Source organism: Gymnogyps californianus, chromosome Z (assembly GCF_018139145.2).
Source record: "Gymnogyps californianus isolate 813 chromosome Z, ASM1813914v2, whole genome shotgun sequence".
Taxonomy (NCBI): Eukaryota; Metazoa; Chordata; class Aves; order Accipitriformes; family Cathartidae; genus Gymnogyps; species Gymnogyps californianus.
This window is the reverse complement of record NC_059500.1, coordinates 71,323,774-71,346,150: the sequence shown is the minus strand read 5'-3', so window position 1 is coordinate 71,346,150 and position 22,377 is coordinate 71,323,774. Positions and strand designations below refer to the sequence as shown.

General features: G+C 44.6%; 1 protein-coding gene across 1 annotated transcript; it reads left to right on the top strand.

The window, feature by feature from the left end:
- Positions 1-449: 449 nt before the first annotated feature.
- Positions 450-15,824, top strand: IL7R (interleukin 7 receptor). Its single transcript, XM_050913561.1, has 8 exons — positions 450-543; positions 6,230-6,368; positions 7,715-7,869; positions 9,529-9,683; positions 10,739-10,916; positions 11,781-11,871; positions 13,817-13,892; positions 15,289-15,824. Exons 1-8 carry the CDS (start codon positions 453-455, stop codon positions 15,790-15,792), a joined length of 1,389 nt encoding a protein of 462 aa, XP_050769518.1. The 5' UTR covers positions 450-452; the 3' UTR covers positions 15,793-15,824.
- Positions 15,825-22,377: the final 6,553 nt, after the last annotated feature.

Here is a 22,377-nt window from a genome sequence, read left to right as displayed (position 1 = left end):
TAAATAACAGCAATCACACTTAGTGTTTCATAGCTGGAAGAGTTTTCTCCCTTGGACCTGTGTACCTCCATTGAGAGGAAAGTGGATAAGAGGACTAAACTACGCTCTCAGGGAAATCAGCAGAAAAAATCCCACTAGCCAAGCCAGGAGCACCGTCCATGAAACGTGCCGCTGGCCCACTGGACCTGGCCAGGTTTGGCCCAATGAGTCAATGGGCCTGATCCAGAAGGTCCTTAGTTTTGAAGTGGGAAGCATGTTTCAAAGTAAAAGCTCTGCAAATATCTTCACGCTGGCTTCCTGCTCTCTGCCACTAGTCATCCTTGCCGGCATGTTTACATTTCCCCTTGCCTGCGGTCTCTTTATCAGGCAAAGGGTTTGTTCTGCGTCTAGTATAAAGTAAGCGAGCGCGGGTTTCGCACACACACGTACTGCACACATGCAGCGTGCTCAGGATGACACAGACGAGTACAGTATTGAGCATTTTCGTCTTGTTTCTTCACACCACTTTTGGGGAAAGTGGTTGCACCTCAGCAGATGGTGATGGTGAGTCATTTCATCTTCATCTTTCCACTCGTGTATGATCTTGAAAAACCTGAGTTAAAAGCTCAAAAATGCAACTGCTGGGTTACATGTGTTAGTGTTTTAGCCTCCAGTCTCTTTATTTTAGTGCCAGTACCTGAGGCAGACATGGAGCTGGAAGATACCTATTTAATTTAATTCCCAAGTCTGCTGTCCTTGTAACGTCCAAATTCGTATGAAATGAGGGAGACCATAGCTGTGTGCAGAGGGCATGCAAGATCAGACCTGTTAATTCTGTCTCGTTGTATCTAGTGTTCAGGTGAGGAGCTATGCCTGGGAGCGGGAAACTGCTGCACTCTGCTGCAGTCCATGGTCACTCTGAGCTGCCATCAGAGAGGGGTGAGGTTCTGGCTCCTCTTGCTCTTGGCAGTTTCCTCCAAATAAAACATTTCAATGTACCTCAAACTTAGCCCAAACTGTTCCACTTCAAAAGCCAAACTTTTTCTCTTTTTCTTTAAGCAATTGCATTAGGTCTATCTGAAGGATAGTCCCATTCTCCCTCATAGTATGGCTGAAGCAGCTATTCAACCAGGGGGTTCTCACAGCCCATCACTAAGAGCATTCATCCCTTACTCAGCAAATAATTATAAATTAATTCAACAGTTTAAATTTAGGCTTATTGCAGATTTCATGTTCTCACTTAGAGAAGTGAAAATTATTTAGCAGCATCAAAATCAAAAATCAAAACATAAAGAACAGGAATAAAACCACTGTTTCAGCCTGCTGTCCCTTTTCTCAAAAGGGAGCTGAAAAATTGGATTTACAGATTCAGTCCCAGATCTGTTAAACTTTTACTTGTCTAATACCAAACAAATAGCAGTGACAGAGCTTGTTGCACTGTGGCTGAAGGACATGGGCAGTCACTCAGTTACTGGTAGTTCTAGGGCTCCGTTGTTTGGGAGCAAAAGAGGTTTTGTTTTTTAGGAAGATAATGGCTGTGTTCCTATACTATCTCACATATAGGGAATCTCATTTTCCCCTGTGTGTCATGTATTATAACATGTATGTACACATATGTACATACATACATATATATGTAAATAGGATATGCGTGATAAGTTTTTTAGTTAGAAGAAAACAGGCAGTGGCTCAGAACTGCATCTAACAACCTTGTTTTTTCTATTTGCCTGTTATTTATACAATCTGCAGCTGCTTAGAGCCAGCTTTGGTAAGCAGATACAGTGGTGAATGGTCAATGCTAGTGATTTATCGCTGGTGTCACTGAAATCTTCAGGGCTTCCCAAAAGCAGATATGACCGGACCTTTCCTTGTTTTGTCACTAACTTCCAGTAAACCATAATTTGCTTAGACTTAAAGACAAACAGATTCAGCAAATCCGCACTAAGCAATTAGCAGCTTTTATGATTTCTTTATGAGACTCATGGGTTTGGCCAACAAATTAAACAATCCAGGGTAAAATCACCCATGAAGGATGTTTGGCTTTCACTCTTCGCCTTTCCGACTCGCCCTGCCTCCTGGCAAAGTGCCGCCAGCCGACGCAGGCATGAGCTCACCCGTTCTTATGGGCAGAGGAGGGAAAAGTTCATCGCAGCACTTGCCTTCATCTCCTCCTCTTTTCTGAGCAGCAGACTGCCCCTCAAGCGCTGTCCCCCAGCCTGGCAGATGTGGTGGAGATCCCCAAAAGCCCTAAGAGAGCTACAAGCAGAGCTAAGAAGGGGCAGCGGCGGAGGCGCAGGAGGGCATGGGCAGGGGGAGCAGGAGGCAGCAGGCTGTGGGGTCTCATGGGCAGGATGACTGGCTTCAGTGGTCCTCCTACCCAGACTTGTATGATTTGTCCAACCCACATCAAAACTGTTGTGATTAAAACGAGTTCTGCCTGAATCAGATCAGCACTAGAGATTTTGCATTACTCTGTCCATGGAGACAGTCACTTCATTGACCTTGGAAATTTGGTCACTGATCCTGCAGGTGCTTAGCAGTGCCTTTGGTTTCAGGCGTTGTTGTTAGTCCCAGTGGCTTCAGAGCTTAAAGCTGAAGCATGTCCATAGCCTCTGCTAACACTCTTCTTTTGGTAAAGGCTCATGAGATTCCTGCTGTGATTGGAACCATCCTGCTGGGTGTTGTCCAAACCCAAGAGACAACCATTTCTGTGAAGGACTTGCCGTGGCTGTAGCTACGATAGCAGTTTTTCTCCTGCTAGAATTGCCCCACCTCAAACCCTGCCTTGATTTCAGCAGTGCCAGGCTCAGGGCTCTGCCTGGTCTGGGCTTCTCAAGGAAAAAATTATAATCTTGTAAACTTTTGATTGTGTAAAGAGTCCTTAGCAGTGTGAGTCATGTTGGAGTCATCAAAACCATTTACGTAGCAAACACATTCGTGTGTGGTGGTTCTGAGGTTTAGGGAAGAAGTGTAATTGAGGCTACATGCATATTTATGTCAGACAAAAAAATTAGTCAGCCCATGGAGGAACCATACCAGAAAAAGCACTTCAAATTGCTTACTTAACACCATTCATGAGGTTTAATTATCATATATTCTATGTTTAGGATGTTATTTCCATGAATAAGGAACCACGTAATCACAATGTGAAAGTTCAGTGCCGAAGAGGTGAAGTCAGCTTTCCTTCCCGTGCGGCACCAAACATTAAATGGCTGTTTGAACTGCAAGACAAAACCTTTTTCTTTCTTTTCATTTTCAAGTCAGTCTGATGGAGAATGAATGAAAATTTCTGTCACTTTTCAGCAAAGCAATAGCGGACAGCTGAAAGATTTTTTCTGATATGCCTTTATTAATATGATGATTATCAGTTTTGTGTGTTTATGCAAAATCTGGTATATGTAGTTTGCATAAACAGAGAGCACCAAGCAGTCTCTCTCTCTTATATAAAGGAAGATCAGTCATCCTAATTCATAAGTTTTAATGTTGTCTTGAGATAGCTATGAGCATAAATATGCCAGTCTCCTGGCAGTTGCAGGTAAAGTCTTAGAGAGGCATAAAATGTGACATATCTGTGCATGAGAGCTTTGGGTGTATCTATCTATATAAAATATGTTTTTTTCCATTTTATGCAGATTCACTGCAGCTTACTTGTTATCCTCTGAATTTTAAATATATGTATATCTATATGCACACACTTTTACCCACAAATATGTAACTTTATATAATATACATTTCTGTACATGTATGTCTGCCCAGATGGCTCAGGGCTGCGTTGGTCAAGACTCTCACCTGTGTGAAAGTGCTGCAGGGCTTGTTCTAGAGTTGCGCTGTCCTCTGTGTCTCTCTCTTGAATGTGATGGTCAAATAGAGCAGCTTTGCACAGCACCTGCTTCGTCCGTGTCTGTGCTGCACAGGTTATCCCCTCAAAGCAGCCGCGCTGGTGGAAGACACCGCATTTCGTTGTCCTTCAGGGAGAGCTGGGCTCCCCTTGGGACATATCCCACCTGAGCTGCTGTGAGAAGGGAAGACCACTAATTGCTTCTTAGCACCAGTTGCTCATGGTGGCAAATGGCCACTAAATCTTCACTCCGGGGATAGATCTACCTCTGGGTTCTGGATTAGTGCGGCATCAGATGCTCCTGTCCCTCCTGCCGCCCACCATGGGTGCTGGTGGCAGCAGCCCCCTTCCTAGCCCCTGCCCGCACTGCTTTTGAGTTTTTCTCTGCATTCCTGACTGACTGCTGAATTTCTTCTCTTACTCAAAACCTGACTCCAGATGCACCTCAGCTCTGAGGTGAGGAGGAAGCACTGCTGATAGTGACCCTGTGGGGTGATGCTCTTTACTTACATTTTAAAGCAATGAAAAAACTCTCCCCTGCTTTCTCCCTGCTGTCAAACCACGACCATTTTGGATCTTCAGATGTGCCTCCGCACTGGACAAAGTCTGGGTCTCCCTGTACACTGGCAGGATTGACCAAGGATCATAGGACATCACCGCCAGGACTATGAATCATGGTATCCAAGTAGCTGGTCACCCCTCAGTGATCTGATTCACCTGGGTGACAGCAGAGATGACCATCATTTTCTCTGGGAGGGATTTTCCGTTGGAAATGTTTCCACGGGCATTTCCCCACGCTGTTTGAGAGTGTGAGTCACTGATGTCCCCGGAGCCAAGGTCTTGTTCTTACTGCAGCAGGTGCCCCGCATGGCAAGGGCGTGTCTGAGGAGTGGGTAGGAGAGGACCAAGCAGGGGATTGGGAATAGTTCCTGGACATGGGGAAGAGGGTTATGTATTGTCACAGCTCCCCTTAACCACCAGTAAAAGAAGACAGAGGCATTCCTGCCCTGACGATCCGCTCAAGGGGTCATGGCAATAACCCTTTCCCTGCCCACTCAGCTACGGTGGGTGAGATTTCATGAAATGAGGCTGAACTGGCAGTTTCCGACGGAGACGACTCCTCTCAGAAGCATCAGTTTTTGCTTCACTGACCTCATACCTGCTAAATGTAGGACTTGAGACACATGCTCTTAGTCAAATCGCGATTGTTTTATTAGTCATCGAAGCAAATTTGCAGGAAGCCACGCGTTCTGGCAGAAAGTCTGAGCTTTCCCTCCAGAGCCCAAATTTGTGACATTTCAGAAAACTTTGCAGTACAATCAAAATGGGGATTAATTGCCTCATGACACCAAAATACTCTTGCTTTCCTAAAACCACCTATATAATTTTCCAGTCTTCTCAGGAACCTGGTGACAGGTCAGACCTCCACAGCACAGGCAGGGGCAGGCCAGGGGCAGGAGGATGCTGCTTGGGCACTCTCGGCCGTCTGCAGCGTGGCTGGTCCTGATGCAGGTGCAGCAATGGCAACTGCCGAGCGTGGGTCTGCTGCTTCGAAGCTACAAGGTGTTTGATGTACTTTCAGGCTGTCCTGAGCTGAAATTCCTATACAAATAACTCCCGTTGAAACTAGCCCTTGCTTTTGAGCAGATGTTAGCCTCGAGCATCAGCCCCAGACACCTCTGGCAGTAATCACGCAGAGTATATCCCCCAGTGCATGTCTCTGTTCCATTTACTTTCAAGAGTGTTTTGGTCCTTGACTTGAATATTCTGCTTTTCCACACACACCATGAACATGTCTTGCTCCCCTTCACATGCCCAAGGACAGCAGCTTTTTGTGGTTCCTAATAGGAAAACTTGTTTGAGAAAGTTCTGAGATGATTTTCAGATGGAGTAGGTCCTGCTTTTATCTTGGTATAGAGTTTATCTGTAACTTTTAAAATGAGAATTCCCCTGTCCCTGGCTCAAACTTAGGAGGAATTAAACTGCAGAGCGGACAATATATTTTCTCTGTTTTGCACTTGACACTGGGACTTTTTCACAGAGGTTCCAGGTCGACATCAGCACCCCTCTTTGCCCACAATTAATAGAAAAGAACAGACATGGGGTGTCTCATCTGACCAAACCATCTGCGACGCTATGTCTTTTTATAGTTCACAGACCAATGATGCAGGATGTACCTTCGTGCGTGGTAAGTGAGTGGGCTTCACTGGCATGCAGGGAGAGCAACCTTGAAAGGTGCAAGTGGCTTTTAATTCCATTTTGAACAAGTTTTCTTTGCTTCTTACAAAACAGGTGGGTTGATCCTCTTCCTTTCAGGCAACCACGTAAAGAAACAACCTCCTATACAATGGAGCTGCAAATCGAATATAGTCATGGGTTTGCTTCAGTAACATCCTGCAAATCTCTCCTTAGGGACTTTTGGAGATGACGAACCAGACAATTTTGACATTGACTGCTTCAGCCAGCTGGAATTTAAGGATTCCTATAGCAGCCTGACCTGCAATTTTACCGAGCTGCCTCCTCACCACACTAACTATACCCTGGCCCTGTGGTAAGTGCTGTCAGTCCATCCTTTGCTAAACTTCTGGGAAGCGAAATGCTAAGCACCAGTGAGTCACGTTGCCATATGCTGGGAAACAGGAGCAGCAAAGCTAGACAAAATTCTGGTTCAGGGTGTTTTACCAAGTTTGAATACTATTTTCAGCAAAGAAGAAGAGTTTACTGAAACACAACGTAACTCCCTAATAAGAAAAAAAATCAGCTGGAGGGGTCTGTAAAGGGCATTGCAACGTCTCCAATAGTCCTGATCTTGCCTCTGTTGCTCTGGAACACCTGTAATTACGGATGTAGCCCAGCATGAACTGAGATAATTTTTTCTTTAAATTAAATGATATTTTTAAAAAACCAAACCTAGCCTTTATCAAGTGAAAAGTAAAAATGTTTTTTGAAGAGGCAGATCCTTTCTACAGAAAATTCTTTGGCAAGAAGTCTGATTTTCCACTGCAGCAAAAATGCCTTTATCTAGGTCAAGACAAAAATTAAGCAATTGTCTTCACACACACAGACATGCAAAAAACACACTAGAATGAGTATACAAACCCCCAACAGTTACCAACTACATCAGTCATCTCCACTTCTTGTTGAGGCCTTGAAACTCTTTTCCACCTTTTTTTTAAGTGACGCACCTAGCTGAAGAAGCTCAGATTTTGTTTCTTTAGCATACTTCTGCTTTTCCTTTTGCCTGTTTCTCCTGAAACTGAAAGTTCTGCAGCAGCCAGCAAAAGAAGTGGATTTTTTTTTAACCTTGCTATTCTAATCACTACTTAAATTTTTTCCACTTAGTTTATTAGAATTTTTCTATTTTCATGGGCCTTGTTCTGGATTTTAACTGAAATTTTATGACAGTCCTCAGACACGGGAATCAGACAGATGGAGTAATGCACAGATATATTCCCACGTCTGAAACTGTGCCATATGACTCCTTCATGGCCTGGCTGACTGTTGACCCTGTATTTGCTACTGCTTCAGTCAATAAGAAATTTCTCTTTGTCTTCAGTGAGCATCCAAACCTATTGCCCTATATTTAAAAATGGCAGCAGTAAGAACATTTTTAAAGACACAAAGGTTTTTAACACATGCATCTCCAATGTAATAATTGCATTTTTTTCTTGGAGAGCTCCAGGACTCTTACTGTGACTCTCGTCACTTGATTATTGTGCTCAAAGACCACGAGGAAAAATACTGTCAATCTTTTAAACTCCTTATTTGCACAGCATTTTTTCTTATTTGACGTGGGGTCTCACTTCACTTAATGTGAAACAAGCGACAAAGATTCGTCCCTTACTGTGTTATAGTAAGACTGAGAAGAAATTAATGTTTTGTCGCTTTGGTCAACAGTACCAAGGAAGACAGCAATTATGTGTGCTTCGATATGGAGAAACAGGAAGATACGTATTTCTTACAATTCACTGATATACTCTCAAATAAAGACATTTGCATGGACTCTGAGACAAAAAGAAGGGTCTGCAGGAGTCTGGTTGTAACTGACATTGGTAAGACACTTAACATTTTGGACTTTTTTAAGATATAGGGGTTACTGGGGAAAAAAATAGCCCAGCGCAAAGCCTAAGCATCAATCTGGATGACATACAGGCAGCATAAAATAGTGTCCTAGCAGGGCATATAGCCTGGATTGGGGTGTTGGCAGAGTGTGGTGTTCCCCTTGCTTCAAAGCCAAACATGATTAACCTCCCTTCCAACTGTGCGGCTGAATTGTGGCTTATTGTAACACCCTGCTCAGACCTGGACATAAACCGAATCACGCACATGGGCGAAGCAGCTGTTCCTGAGTGTGGATGAACTGTCAAGCAGGGACATTTTGTTCCTCTCTTACCAGGGTTTGCACAGTTTCAGGACTGACCACCGCAAGTCTAGCATGAGCTCGGTAGCACAGGGACCGCAAGGTTGCAAGATCTCGCTTTTTCACACCTTGCTTCTTGGTGGAGCCTGTTGTCTAAACAAGGTGCTCAGGCATCCTGCAGCGCACAAGGGACACGGAGGGCCCATGAATGGGTTCGTCAAAGCCACACTGGGGACCTCCCTGAGCCAAGAAACAGGGAACTCAGGGGAAGAGGGGCTCCTTAGGACTTACCCCTCTTGGGAGGTGGTCTGATTCAAGGGCTGCAGAGAAGCCCTTGGAAGGCAGCTCTGTTCTGCTCTGGTGCCACATTGCTTTGCCTTCCTTTGACAATAGGCACTGCGACATCGCTCTCTTATGAAACGTTTCTGCCCCAGTCCAATAGCTTTGTAATAATCTTACATTACCTCTCAGTTTATGGGCCAGCCTAGACCATCTCTGGTGGTCTCTCCTCTAGAAACCGCGGGTTCTGCATGGAAGGATTAAGTATTTGAGGGCTGCAGAAGGAGTGGGCATAATTTCTGGCTATATGCATTTTCCTGAGAGGAGAGAATTGTGGGCTCTCTGTTCCTGTGAGAGCTGATGTACTTTACATAGCACATTCAGGAAGCCTCAGTGGCACCAACGCAGGTCCCTCCAAATCTGTCACATCCAGCTCAGGCACAGCTTGGGGAGAGTCCTGTGGGCTGCATTTTGGACTTGATGGACTTGTACTTTCAGGGATGGTCATTTGACAGAGTCTCCTGCAGACCAGGTCAGGTGTGGTTTCATAGCAAGGGCCTGGAGCCACAGCCCCCTCTGCTATATCTAACACTGTCATACTTTGTCCCTTCCTCTGTCCCACCGCCCTGATGGCCACCGGCAGTTGTATCCGTACCCACTTTACTCCCCAGTGCCTTCCTCCCAGAGTAGTGATGGGTTTTGCCATGGGGTCTCCATCTCAGAGCACTGGTTAGAGGAACTGAATTTCAGGTTTTCAAGCAGTGCTACCGCACGGGTGGGCATGCTCAGGAATTGCTTTCCAAGACTAAATGTCACATCCCTTGGAAGCACTGTCCCTGCTGGTCACACTGCTGCTCCAGCAGGTCAAAACCAAGCCCCTCTCAAGACCAAGGTGTAAGCATGAGCTGGGGCTCAGCATGAGGCTCACCCAGCTCAGGCCAGTCCTCCCTCAAGACAGATCACCCTGCAAGGGGTGTAACTTGAAGTGGACTTTTTTTTCTTTTCAAAACCTGTTTATTTTGTAGTAACATTATTCTACTGCTGTTATATCCTGGTTTGTTATCATTTGCAGTTAAGCCTGAAGTACCATTCAATATAAACATCACATACCAAAAGGAGGCAAATGAGTATCTTATTCATTATAGTACACCACACTCATGGAAGAAATACTTAAAGGACAAATTAATGCACCAAATAGCCTATCGGCAGGAAGAAGGTACTTGGAAGGTAAGTGATGATGTATTGGTGAGCTTACACTATTTCTGAAATTAAACATTATCATAAATACCAGTATCGTGTAAGAACCCTCAAATCTGCATTTCTACAGTTCTCCAGCTGAAAACTTGGAAAGGTGCAATATTTGGCCTTTGGAAATTTCATCAGTCAAAACAATTCCAGACGAACAGCACCCATGTCTGTTAGACACTTCTCTGGGCTAATGAAGTTTCATTCATTTGGGCTTTGCAGTGGGAAGGGAAGTCATAATGTAACGAACCATCCTAACTGTTTGGATGGCTTGCTCTTTGCTATGGTTGTTTGGCTTTTATTTTCTGTGCTCATCAGTCAGTAAATTGTATGACCCCTTTTCTTATTTTGCAACAGTTTCTTCGTGTCGCTTTTTCACTGAGCCGCTCTAGGCTTCGGGCACAGCCCTGCAGCTCTCCCACCCTCAGACCATGTTTCAGGCTGCAGCTGCCTGTGAACTGCATCTGGTTTGGGCTGCCCAGCTGCTGGGACCCCTGTGTCCCCTGTCACAAGCGCAGCCGTGCAAACACTAGTCCAGATAGGGGGTGTTTGAAAGTGTGGACTATTCTTGGCTTTTACAGAGGGAACACAGGAGAACTGTAACTAGAAAAAGAAAAGGATTCAGGCAACCAAATACAGTGAAATGAAGAGCATCAAGGCTGCACTGTGGGATTTCAGCTTCTTTCCTGTAGCTGCTCTTTCAGAAGTTGTCTTTTTACGCCGCATAAATGTATTTTTTCCCCTCTCTCTTCTGAGCCTTCCCAGGGAAGCTTATATTTCCCACCACGGTGTCAGCAGTAGCAAAGCGCAGTTAATACTTCCAGCTGTCTTCCAAAGAGCTTTTACCTGGTGTTTGTCTTCTCGATACTGTCTGGACTACCTTGCTGTTAAACTAGACTGACAATGTGATGACCAAAGACATGGAGAAAACAGCACAGTACTGCAGGAATGTACCTGATCTCGCACATTTTGCTGAAACTCAAAGATACTTTTCCTGTGTCTTCTAGAGAAATAATTGGATTTTTTTGTGTGTTTAGACAATAGAGTCGCCATACCTTCAGGTAAAATTACTGGGGAAAAACCTCGAAAATGATGCATTGTATGAGGTGAAAGTACGTTCGCAGCCCAACGGAGATTATTTTAAGGGCATCTGGAGCGAATGGAGCGCTTCCAAGAGCTTCAGGACCGCAAGGGAGCAGCACTCCACAGAGAGCTGTAAGGGCAGAAACTACTTTGGTCCACCTGGAAGAAAGCAGAGCTAGGGGTTCTCGAGTCCCTGGCCAGCCCTGGTGGCAGCAGTGACGAGAGCATGGGGAGGGAAGAGCCCATGGCCGCAGCAGGGTCAGCCCTCACAGGCACCGGGCACCCCAGAGGAGATGACCCAGAAAGCGGCTGTATCGCTCTGGTCTGGGGCTGACTCTCCACGTGAAGTCAAATCTCGCTCAAGGGCGTTAAGATCAGATGAAGTGCTGCTGTAAGGGCATGAGGGGGGTGCAAAGGGAGGTGAAGGCTGACTCGCTCCTGCTGGCTGCCTGCTGGAGTGCAGGGAGAAGGACCAGCTTGCACTGAGCGTTTTAGGTAAGGCACAAAGAGCGGTGAAACATGACCCATTTCAGGGCCCTGGATTTGTGTGTGAACATGGCACTTTAATCACAAGTGCAATACGGGATAAAATCTCATCATTGTGCTTGTAAACATGAATAATCCTTCTGGTCCTTGGGGTCCCTTCAGTCCCCAGGGGCACCTCAGCATTACGTGTCTTAGAAGTCACTTCAGCGCTGCTGTAAGGACGCAGCGAGTGGTAGCTTCAACGCGCTGGAGGTGATAGCAGACTTTGAGCTGCTTTAATCCAACCTGGGAACCCAGCTTGGAGCTCAGCCAAGTGCTGATGCTGTGGCAGCCTACCTCTTTCCTCCTTCAGGGAGGAAGGAGAAATGCACCACTGTACCCATCCAATGACAGGCAAGTGCAATGCTTGGCATTAATTCCTAATTTATTGTCTGAAGAGACATAACAGTTAAGGTGGCTTAACAGTGAGACATTTACATGCATTGGCTGATGTTCTTTGTTTTTCTTTAGATAGCAGCGTGGTTGTGGTTATACTTTCCATCCTGGGATTCATGCTGTCCATCGTCATGATTGTCCTGATCGTAACTTTTTGGGAAAACAGGTAATCTAAATCTCTTTGTATCAGAAAAAAAGTGTTGGAAGCCAATCCTGTCATGACAGTCTTACTGCTTTCCCTGTTATACTTGTGAACTGTTCTTTTTCCATCTCTGGACCTCTATATCAAGCCGAAAGCAGGCAGAGAGTAGAAGTGGGCAATACAAGAGAGGGTGTTGGCAGGCAGAACATGACTCGCCACTTTGAGCAGACTTTGGTCTTGGGCTCAAAACACTGGAACCTTTGGGGAGCTGAAGTCACCATGAAACACTTACAGTGTCTCACTGGAGGCAAATTTGATTCAAAAGCTTCAAGCAAGATCCAGAAAAGAAAGCGACCTGTGGGTTTTAGTAAAGTCCCAAGAGGTGTGGAAACGCTGTACCGGGGAGATTGCCTCTTTCCCTTTCACAGGCTGAGTCAGCGGGGTGTTTGCTCTGAAGCACTTTCGGAAGCAGCAGGGCAGAGCTCTCTGCAACAAGGGCTTGATGGCATCAGCCACCAGCCCAGCCGGGTCCACATCCCGCCAGCCATGTGGCAAAATCAGGCTCTACATCCCCCACCAAAGCAGTCATGGCAGAAATGGGACTGGAGATACATTAATTACACAGGCAGTCTTTTGTCTGCGTTGGTTTTTTTCATGTATTGGCTACACAGCAGTAGATAGATAGCTGTAAATATATTTTTAAATACGTGGCTATATATGCTTATACAGAATACATAGTTGACAAATTTAAGAAAATGAACAGATATGTAGATAATCTGGTGAAACCAGAATCTGAAGTGAAAAAGTCCCAAGTTTAACCATAGGAGATGAACCCCTTGCAAGGCAGAAAGTCCAGGTCTGTTCAGTGGCATTCAGAGCAGCCCATCCATGACATCCAGCTCCACTGACATCCAGATAGATGGCTGCATGCGAGAGAGGGCTGCTTTTTGAGGACAACACTTGGGCTGTGCTAACTCCTGAATTACACACAGGGATCACCTGGGAATGTGCTAGTTGGCCCCAGTCAAACCATGCCAAGAACAATATTAGTAATTTAACATTTTAGACACTGGAGTTACCTGCCAGGGAATGCTCCCTGATGCTGTTTTATTTGCAAGTATAGATGTGGCTTGAGATTTCTAGCTCTTGCTTTTTACTGTTGCTGAGCACCTGCAGTTCTCTGACTTTGTAGAAGCTCTGTTTATGTAAAACTGCTAAAAAAAGAGGCTTTTAGATGGTGACACTTTTTGAACCCAGAGATTTCCCTTTTGAAAAGAGGGTTTTATACATGTGTGTATGTATACCCACATATACAGACACATACATAAACCAAAATATATATTCATATACATTTCTAGCTGTATTTATATCACTGCAACATTGAATGTCAGTCAGGCGATATTCTCTAGATGCATCGTAGCTGAGCGTTCCAGTGGCACAACATGAGAACTTTGCTAATCAAGGCAGTAAAAATGACACCTGTGGAACAAGGCTACAATACAGGTATCTGAAGCACAGATAGCTGGCCAAGGAGTGGGACAATATGCAGTTCTTCGGCTTATGTAAACATGCAGAGGCAAACATCAGCAAATTTGTGCTTTAACCACAGCATCTTTCTTCACTTGCAGAAATTGGTTTCACCATGCAAAATCCTGTTAGCACAGCTAGATGCAAATGAGCTCTTCGCCAGCATAATTTGGTACTTTTCCAGTACTTGGTCAAGTGTCTTCCTTTAACTGTGACAATTTGTGCACTCAAAAGAACAATGACTACTCAGTGACCTTTATAACTCCTCTTCTCCTGTCTTTGTTTTATTCTGAGACTTCTCTGTCGTTATGCTGGGTAATGCAAGCCAGCCCAAAGGCTTTGTGAGAATTAATACAAATGATGCAACATGAACCTCTGATATCTCAACATGTGCCTCTTTTGCTACTGTTGAACCCCTTTTTGTCTACTGTTGCTGTTTCAGGATCAAGCCTGCTGTGTGGCCAAACCTTCCTGATCATAAAAAAACACTGGAGCAACTATGCAAGAAGCCAAAAAATGTATGTACTTCCACTGTTGTTTTCACCTGAGTATAGATTATTGGGAACAAAACTAACACTCATGAGAGACAGTACATGCATGTGCTGCATGAACTGGGACATCTTTCAGAAATTACTTCTACATTTCACTGAAGAGAGACCACATTTGCACAGGCAGATGCTAGTCAAGGGTATGGAAATAACCGACAATTCAACTAGTGCCTGCACTTTGACTCGTGCAAAGTAACTACAGAGGGCTGGAGAACTTGATACATGAAGAAAGGTTGAAGGAATTGAGTTTGTTTATAGAAAGGAGGAAGCTCGGGGTGGGGACTACTAATCCCAACCTTCCAATACCTAAAGTGTAGGTACAGAGATGGTGGTGGTGCTCTCGCCACAAGGCTGCATGGTGACAGGACCAGAGGTAACAGGCACGTGTTGCTTCAGGGCAAACTTCATCTGGATAGAAGAAAAAAATCTTTCTCTGTGAGAACAATTACGCATTGTGTAGGTTGCCCAGAGAAGAGGTAGGTTCTCCTTTGCTGGAAATGTTGAAGGCTTGGCTTGATAGGGCTCTGGATAACCCAGTCCAGGTCCTGCTTCTGGCAGAATGTTGGACGAGTTGGACTCCAGAGGTCCTTTCCAACCGAGACGCTTCAGTGATTCTGTGAAACTGTGATCGTGGGGCTGGATGGGGACCCTTTGCAAACATTGCTGGTGATGCCTGTGTACCCTTACACAGCCAGCAGAGTTGCTCATACACCATGCAGTACATGAATGGCTCTGCCAGATAAAAGCCAGACGGACAAATGTTACAAACCGTAAAGTGTGGGATTAACCCATTGCCTTAAAACTATGTGTCTAGTGCATTTTTTCACTAAGAAACTCATTAGCGCTGTACTCTCCAGTTGGTACATTATAAGCATGTTCTTAATTTAATAAGAGGCCTAAGACAACACTTCCACCCCCCGTGCTCCCCAGTGCAGGGATTCCTAATGTGTTTCAGGAAGTCGTGGCAAACTTTTACTTCCCTCATTGCTAAACTAGGAACATAAAACTGAAAGGAACCGTCTGGGTCGGCACACTCATTCCTGTGAAATGGCAGGCATGCAATAGATGCATGGCTCAGAAAAGTCTCTGAAACATCAGTTCCCACCACATTGCATAGGGCATAAAACACTCTCCAGTGGCGCTTCATGCAGGAGGCCACTGGATAGATTCAGGTTAATATGGAAAAGGATTTTAAGCCACGTGATAGTTTATTCTCTGCTAACCTATTGTTCAGCCTGCTCAGGGTTGGTTTCAGAGTTAAAGAAATAATAAATACCCTTCTAAAATCAAATGAATTATCAAAGTACCTTTTCTCTTAAGCTAATATCCACTGTTAACTGACCGTGCTGTTCCTTTTGCCATGCAGAATTTTGATATAAGCTTTAACCCAGAGAGTTTTGGTTACGTTCATATCCATAAAGTGGATGGCATTCGAGCAAAAGCTGAACTGGAAAATTTTCTGCAGCCATCAACTGCTCCAGAGACAAACCTTCCAGAAAAATTTAGGGGTGGATCAGACCTGAAGACAATTCCTGCAATGACAGACAAAAGCAACCTAAATCTGTCTGTGACTTATGGAGGAATCTGGCCTGCTGAAGCCCTGCATGGACTCCTGGGCACCAGCCAGTTTGCAGTCACCGAAGGAAACTGCAGCTCCAGCACATACGAGGTGTGCCATAGCAACGGGGTGCCCCTGTGCGATGAAGGTTTCAACCTTTCCTCCGCTCCTCCCCCAGATCCCTCTGGTCAGCCTGGACCAGAGCCCCGAAATGTTGACACCGTATCCCAGATACTGCCTGTCAGTGAAATGAGGTCACCAAACAATGAGGAAGCCTATGTCACAATGTCTAGCTTCTACAAAATTCAGTAAACCTTACAGGAATGACAGCGTACCATTTTTTCTCTAACACAAGCAGGACACTGAAGCTTTCTGTTTTGTTTTCCTGCGTCCTGTGAGTTCCCACCTCTGCAACAGACCCTGCTTGCAGTGCAATGCTATACCTGCAAGGAAGTGGGTTCTCCCGTGTTTCAGTGATAAGTGGCCTAACCTCAGCTCTCAGTACGCTGGTAGCAATCTCCACTGCAGCAGAAACTAAATTTAATTCAACCTGACTTTAATCTTCAGATCTGATTAATCCAGAGCAATGACACTGCAGTCCTAGCTGAGGATCACAGCATGTGTCATAAAAGTTAATGAACTCTTCTGTTAACTTCTTGGTTGCAGAGTTAAGCTCTTATTAATGCCTAAGCAAGAAATATGGCAACAAATTCAAGTGAAATAGAATCCAATCTCTTTTAAACAGCGGTAGGTCAAGAGTAACTCCTCTGCAGTCAGTGGAAGTCCACAAGTTTGCAAAATGCCAGTAAATGAGAGTTGCTATCAAGCATTAGTTGCCTGGGGATTCAGGAGCTTGGTCACAACAAAGGGAGTTTGCTGAGCCTCCAGGAAAAAGGGCACATGGACTCACTTTAGGAAGTTTTCTCAGAGTGGTTATTTTTTTTTTTTTTTTTTTTAGAGAGAAAGATTAAAACAAAGCAAAACCCAACATGCCACTATTTTTCGCTGTTGATAAAGATCTGCCCCAGAGCCAATTTTAGGATCCCCAGGTACTTCTGCTAGTGCTATATATTAAAGATCTTCAGTATTTCATGTACTAGCAATGTTTAGCTAAGAAAACAAAACAAAATCACTGAAAAGCAAAGTTCCATCTCTTCCTAGAAACTGAATTGGGGCTGTAAAATGCATGATGCTGTCCTTCTCTGCAGCTCCTGTGCAAGCATTAGTGCAGCATGTAAGCACTCTCCAGGACAGAACAGCTAAGTGGACCATATTTGTTTACTAGCATTATTCCCAATGGCTGTGGCTGCATGAGAATACTTTGAATTTGGCCAGGCAACGTTCTCATGCAACATCTAACCTAGGAAGATGGATGGAGCGTCATGGATCCTGCCAGTGATCAGAAGAAAAGTACCTTGTAAATTGCCTGGAGATAGCTTTTTTTTTTTTTTTTTTTTTAACATTATGACAGAGGAAGGCATCCTGTCCCTTCCCATTCACCTTTCTCTGGACTCTATGCCCAGGTCTAAGGGGTTCCCCACGTGCTGCCACGCAGAGATGGCTGAGCCACTTCACAGTCCCTCTGGAATGCTGCACGTTGCGGAGCACACGCCTGGAGATACAGCTGCTACAGGCACGTGGTTACATGACAGCCGAGCAGTGTGGCCAACTGCTTTGCTGCGCTCTGGGATTGAGGTTCACCTCACTGTGCAGTCTCAGTTCCTCCAGCTGCTTGAAATTCTCCTTTACCAAAACATATTCACATTCCCAGCATCTAAGGGTAAAGAGTCCTCTCTCGTCCTCCGAGCTGCTCCAATTTGTTCTGACTGGTAATAATCGCTGAGATGTCTCTATATTTGATATAGCCTGCTGGAGAAAAACAGCACTCTCAAGACACCACTCCACCTTCTCCACCTCCACCCAATGCCAGGGAAACCTTCAAATGGGGACAACCTTACAGTCCCTGCGTGCAAAGGGGCTGAGGATTTGGCTCAAGGCATTCCAGTGGCATTTTACAGAATGGTTTTTATTGCTGTTTCTCGCCGAAGGAAACATTGATTAATGCAGTATAAAAAGATGAAATGCCTGGACATTCATTTGCTTTATAATGCTTGTATTTCTTTCTAAAAAGAGCTGCTGGCAATGGTCATACTGTGCTGACTTGCACAGTGCGATTGCAGATGCAGACAGACTGTGCTGGAAAGATAACCTCTTCCAGTAACACAGTGACAAACAAAAAGGGGATAGAGGAAGAAGCAAAAGCGCATCAGAAAAATCCTGTACAGTATGTGCTATGCTTGTTTTGAACTCATACACACTTTTTTAAGGAATAAAAGAGACTTCATAAATGTGTATTTGCACTATTTAAGCAGTAAGGTACCCATGTGTAATAGTCTTTCTGTTTGTCCAGAAAGGTATACTGCTCTTTAATACGGGAAAAGTAGTAGAAACGTGATGTTTATTTACTCTAATCACTCTGAAATAGTTATATTTTTCCTAAGTAGTACTCATATTTTTGCATAGCTGCTAATGTTTAAACATTCATTGTATTTTCTATGTCTTGTTATCTTATTTAATTAGATAACATGTAACCTTGGGTTTACAATGTTTTTTACTGTATTAAAAGGACATGCTGTATTAAAAGGACAAAAGCTCTAATTCAGTCTTCTGATATACATCTATCAGGACAGGACTTACTCTGCCTTCACTGAAATTAGGATAACTCCATGGGCTCTACCTAGCTTAAGGCAGGATAAATCCCAAATAAATCTGGACAGCTCAGAGGCCTGAAAGCACTGTAGAATAACAGCAAGCATCACCTTCCCTTCATTGCTGCCACCCACCCTGCAAGCCAGGGACGTCTCTCTGCAACTTAAGTCCCTATGTTTTGCACTGGGCATGCCTTTTTTCATCCTCATTCCGATAGCCATCCAGCCCTTCTTACCCGGAAAACAGAGAGGTAACAGCTCTGGGAATCAGGCGGGTGAAGACGATCTCCTGCCAATGGCTCGTACTTCCTCAGGCGAGCCAGAAGCTTTGCCCAAGCCCTCGTGTGCAGCCGTGAGTCCACACCATGAGCACCAGAAAAGAAAAAAACACCCTCAGGCTTGCAATAGCATAGCTATGCATACAGTAAGGCAGAGTCCCATATAGGCTGTGTCCTCAGAGATGGTACTTCGTTAATACACTGCTGAATGCTGACAAATATGCAGATAGATAGAAAACAAAGCAGCTTTTTGTTAATTATGTTCAACCCAATGTAGCTTTTCTTAGTGGAGGATATGGGCTAACTCATGCCAGGCACGGGGGTTACTGTATTCCAGGCGTGCACCTGGGTGTATGATGAAGTCTATCCAGAAGAGTATCTTTCCAGGAGAACAGCAGCAAGCACAGCCAAATCGAGGGGGGTTAAATGTTAGCATTAAGGTTTCTAAAGGACCCTGGCTCCCAGAAATGGCCATGAAACCTGTTCATTGAACCACATCCAACTGCTACCAAGACAATGCCAACAATTGGGTCATTACAGTGGTGTTCAGTCAAGTCCTCTCAGGCTGAACTTTCACAAGTGCTAAGCTCCTCTGAGATAACTCTGTTTGGGGATTAGGCTGCTCTGAAGCATCCAGAGGCCAGCAGTCTCCTTCAGCTTTGACAATCTGGCCTGAACTGTGGGAGCTAAATCTTTTGGAAAAATTGGTCCCTGACTAATTTGCAGGTGCTGAGTACCAATATTTGAGCAGTCCTAGTATCAGCATCCCTGAACATCATATGCGATTTTATAGCCATTAACATAAATTTGATGGGTGTATACAGATAGAAAAATTTGCAGCTTCCTTTTGGAAAAAAAGAAATCCAAATATGCACCAAAGCAAGAAGCACCACAAGTATTTCTGGTCTGTTGCCAGCTTTTAGATGCGTAATACGTATATGAAGATACAGCCACAGCTGTGTCTTGACAACACTTCACCAGGTCAGGACCAAGTAGTTCCCATATTCTACAAGACAGAGTTTTCCCCCACAGCTGTTCACAAATTCCCATCTGACTCAACATCTGCACAGGGGTATAGCTCAGCTTTCACATACTCCACGCACCTTCTTTATTTCAGCATAATCTTCCTCCTTCACACTTTCTGCCTCCTGTGCTCATACTCAGCTGCACACACAAAAAGAGCTTGGTGACCCTGGTTTCTGTGTAGCTGCCTTATGACACTGTGCCTGGAGCTGCCTGCTCCTTTCTCCGCACGTAACCGTCAGGCTCCGCCACCTCTTCTGTGCTCGTGGTACAGCACAACCGCTCTCCCGTCTTCGTTTCTCCCCTCATCTATGCGCAGCTCATTTGCACTAAGCAAACATCTCCTCGCAGCAGACAAACGCTAATCCGTGAAATTAAATAAGTCTCTTGTTAGTTATAACACTGAGTCACAGTCTAATTTTAATGATGCTGAAAAATGTTAATTACCTCCCAAGGCGATACTTGTCCCCTGCTGAATTTATTAGTTTGTTTACCAAATCTCCTGCTCTTGTGCACGTTCGTTAGACAGGTTGATAAAACACACAAAAATGCTATGTGTGTCAGTGGGGTGGTAGAAGACCAGCTAAGCGTGGGGAGGCAGGGGAACTGTTTCTGCCAGGGCAAAGGGATGGTTAAATGTATGTGATGTGCAGTGAAGTCTGGGCCATGAAATAAATGGTGAAGGGGTGGCCCAGCCACCACTGCTGCAGGGACACGTAGCTGAATTTGTGGCAGTTTTAGGCAGGCACAAGCGGACCACGAAGCCAGCCTTTCTGGCAGCAAGGGACCTGGCGACGCTGGCAGGGTATTTCTGCAGGGTATGAATTCAGCCCCTTCTAGGCTTCTTAGCAAAAGTGTTTATTGACTTGAAGGCCTGTATTTATACAGCAATACTGCAGTGCTGCAGCCCTGGGGGGAACAGCAGCAGGTTTTTAGTCAATATGCTTTTGGCTCAAGCTAGTTATCTCTTTGGTTGTGGGTTTCTGAAGCTATCCTTTAAAACCAGCTAAAATGTAACATAAAGGAGACTTACCATCTCTGTGAATAATTATTTTAGGGTCAAACAGTTCCTTATTACTGCGATCATGAAGCCTCCCAAATTAGCACTCCTGTGTGTAACAGGACATTGGCAAAACAAATCTAATGTACAGACACACAAGAAAACAACCGATGATGCCAGGAAATGCAATTGCTAATTTATATCGACCATCCCATCCCTTTGCTCCTCGGCAGCTCTAGATTTCAGTAAGGCTGGCTATTCCTTGGCTTTTAGGCGCCACCTGTTGAAACATGAAGCCACATGGCAGCGTCCAGCACTGGGACACTTCTTGGTGTCATCAAATCATGCAGCTCTGAAAAAGTCGCTCAGACGGGAACTGGAGCAAAAAAAATCAAACCCGCAACAAACTAAACAGTGTTTCACTTCCTTATAGGCTCTGGTCCCAAAGAAGCTGGAGCAAAGGAAAGCAAAAGTCAGAGTTTCCAGGATTTCTTCATCATTAAAATGAAGTAGGCATCACTGTCCACAGAAGCACTAACTCCAGAGTAGTAGTTCAAAAATTCATCTTTTGTAACCTAAGAATGAGAAAAACAGTGTTTACAATGTGTGATGGCTATATACTGTGGCCAGAAGCAAAACGTTTATGTAACACATCCTCATATTTTGCAAATAATTCTTTTGCATCTTCCAGAGAAGTCTGATTTTTAGGTCGGACTGTCCTAATCTGACATTAGCGTGAGTTGCTGCAGCAAGCTCTCACACAGCATTTGGTCCAATGACACTGAGGTCAATGGACTGAGCTTCTTGCACTGGGAGACAGAGCTGTTGCTGTGTCCTGGAAAAATTAATATAAGAAAAGTTATTCTGGTTATTGGTAAATATTGACTGCATAACTTAGATGTCACAATGAAATTAGATTAGTCCAACATTAGCACCATCACCAAATGAATGTAAAAAGCCCCAAAGGTTTGTCAAGCAATAAAAAATGAGAAGCAAAGCAGAAATGCATTGGTGGAAATGTCTAAAGGAATAAATCTATGCCACAAAGTCAGAGCTTCTCTAAGTAATCTGCTATTTTTTTTCCAGGAAATGTACATAAGCTAAAAAAAAAAAAAGTAAATTTTGAATGCTAAAGTATCAGTTCAAAGTAAAAAAAAATAAATTGCAGCTTTTGGCAAAAATATCATATTTTCAATGAAAAAAGAAGAGATTTATCTCTGGAAAATACACACTGCTCATATTTTACCACAGTCTCTGCTTTTCCACAGAAAACCAAGCTTGAGTTAACTTTCACAAAACATTGCACTTCCTTTCTTTCTCATTTTTCCTACTTGCCAAGACGTTCAACAAAGTCTGGATCCCATCCCCATTCTTCAGCTGCAGCTCCCGTTGGGATCAATGGCAATGCTGTAAATTGGGAGGAAGGCTGGGTCCAGGGTTTCGGCAGAGACGGGGCTGCCGTACCTGGGGTCGGCTGCAAACCAGCGAGCTGAAGCTTTTGCATCCTACAGTGCTCCCGCCTCCTGCAGCCTCTGCTGGTGTGAGAGCTGAAGAGGTGCTAGAGCTGAAACCAATGCTTGCTTTGAAATCACGGAGACTTCAAACTCAGCTGGGGCAAACCAGTATGGCCGGGGGCTGCTTCAAATACCAAGTCTGCTCTCAGGCACCTGAGGACTTGGTGTTAAGTACAGCGCACTAGGAAACTTGCTTTCTGCTCACCCCTTCCTCCTGAGCTGGCTATGAGAAAGGATTTCTAGAGAAACAGGATGGGCTATAATCATAGCGGAAGTCATAGAAAGTGGGCAGCTGCGGATGGCGACAGGTTGCTATCGGTGTTATCTGTTTCACCAGGGAAAGCTGAGCATGATGCTGCTGCTGCTGCTGCTCC

Coding starts and splice junctions, on each gene's coding strand:
- IL7R (XM_050913561.1), top strand. CDS start 453: ATGACACAGACGAGTACAGTATTGAGCATTTTCGTCTTGTTTCTTCAC. Junction 10,917..11,780: donor GCAGCACTCCACAGAGAGCT/GTAAGGGCAGAA, acceptor GTTTTTCTTTAG/ATAGCAGCGTGGTTGTGGTT. Junction 13,893..15,288: donor TATGCAAGAAGCCAAAAAAT/GTATGTACTTCC, acceptor TTTGCCATGCAG/AATTTTGATATAAGCTTTAA.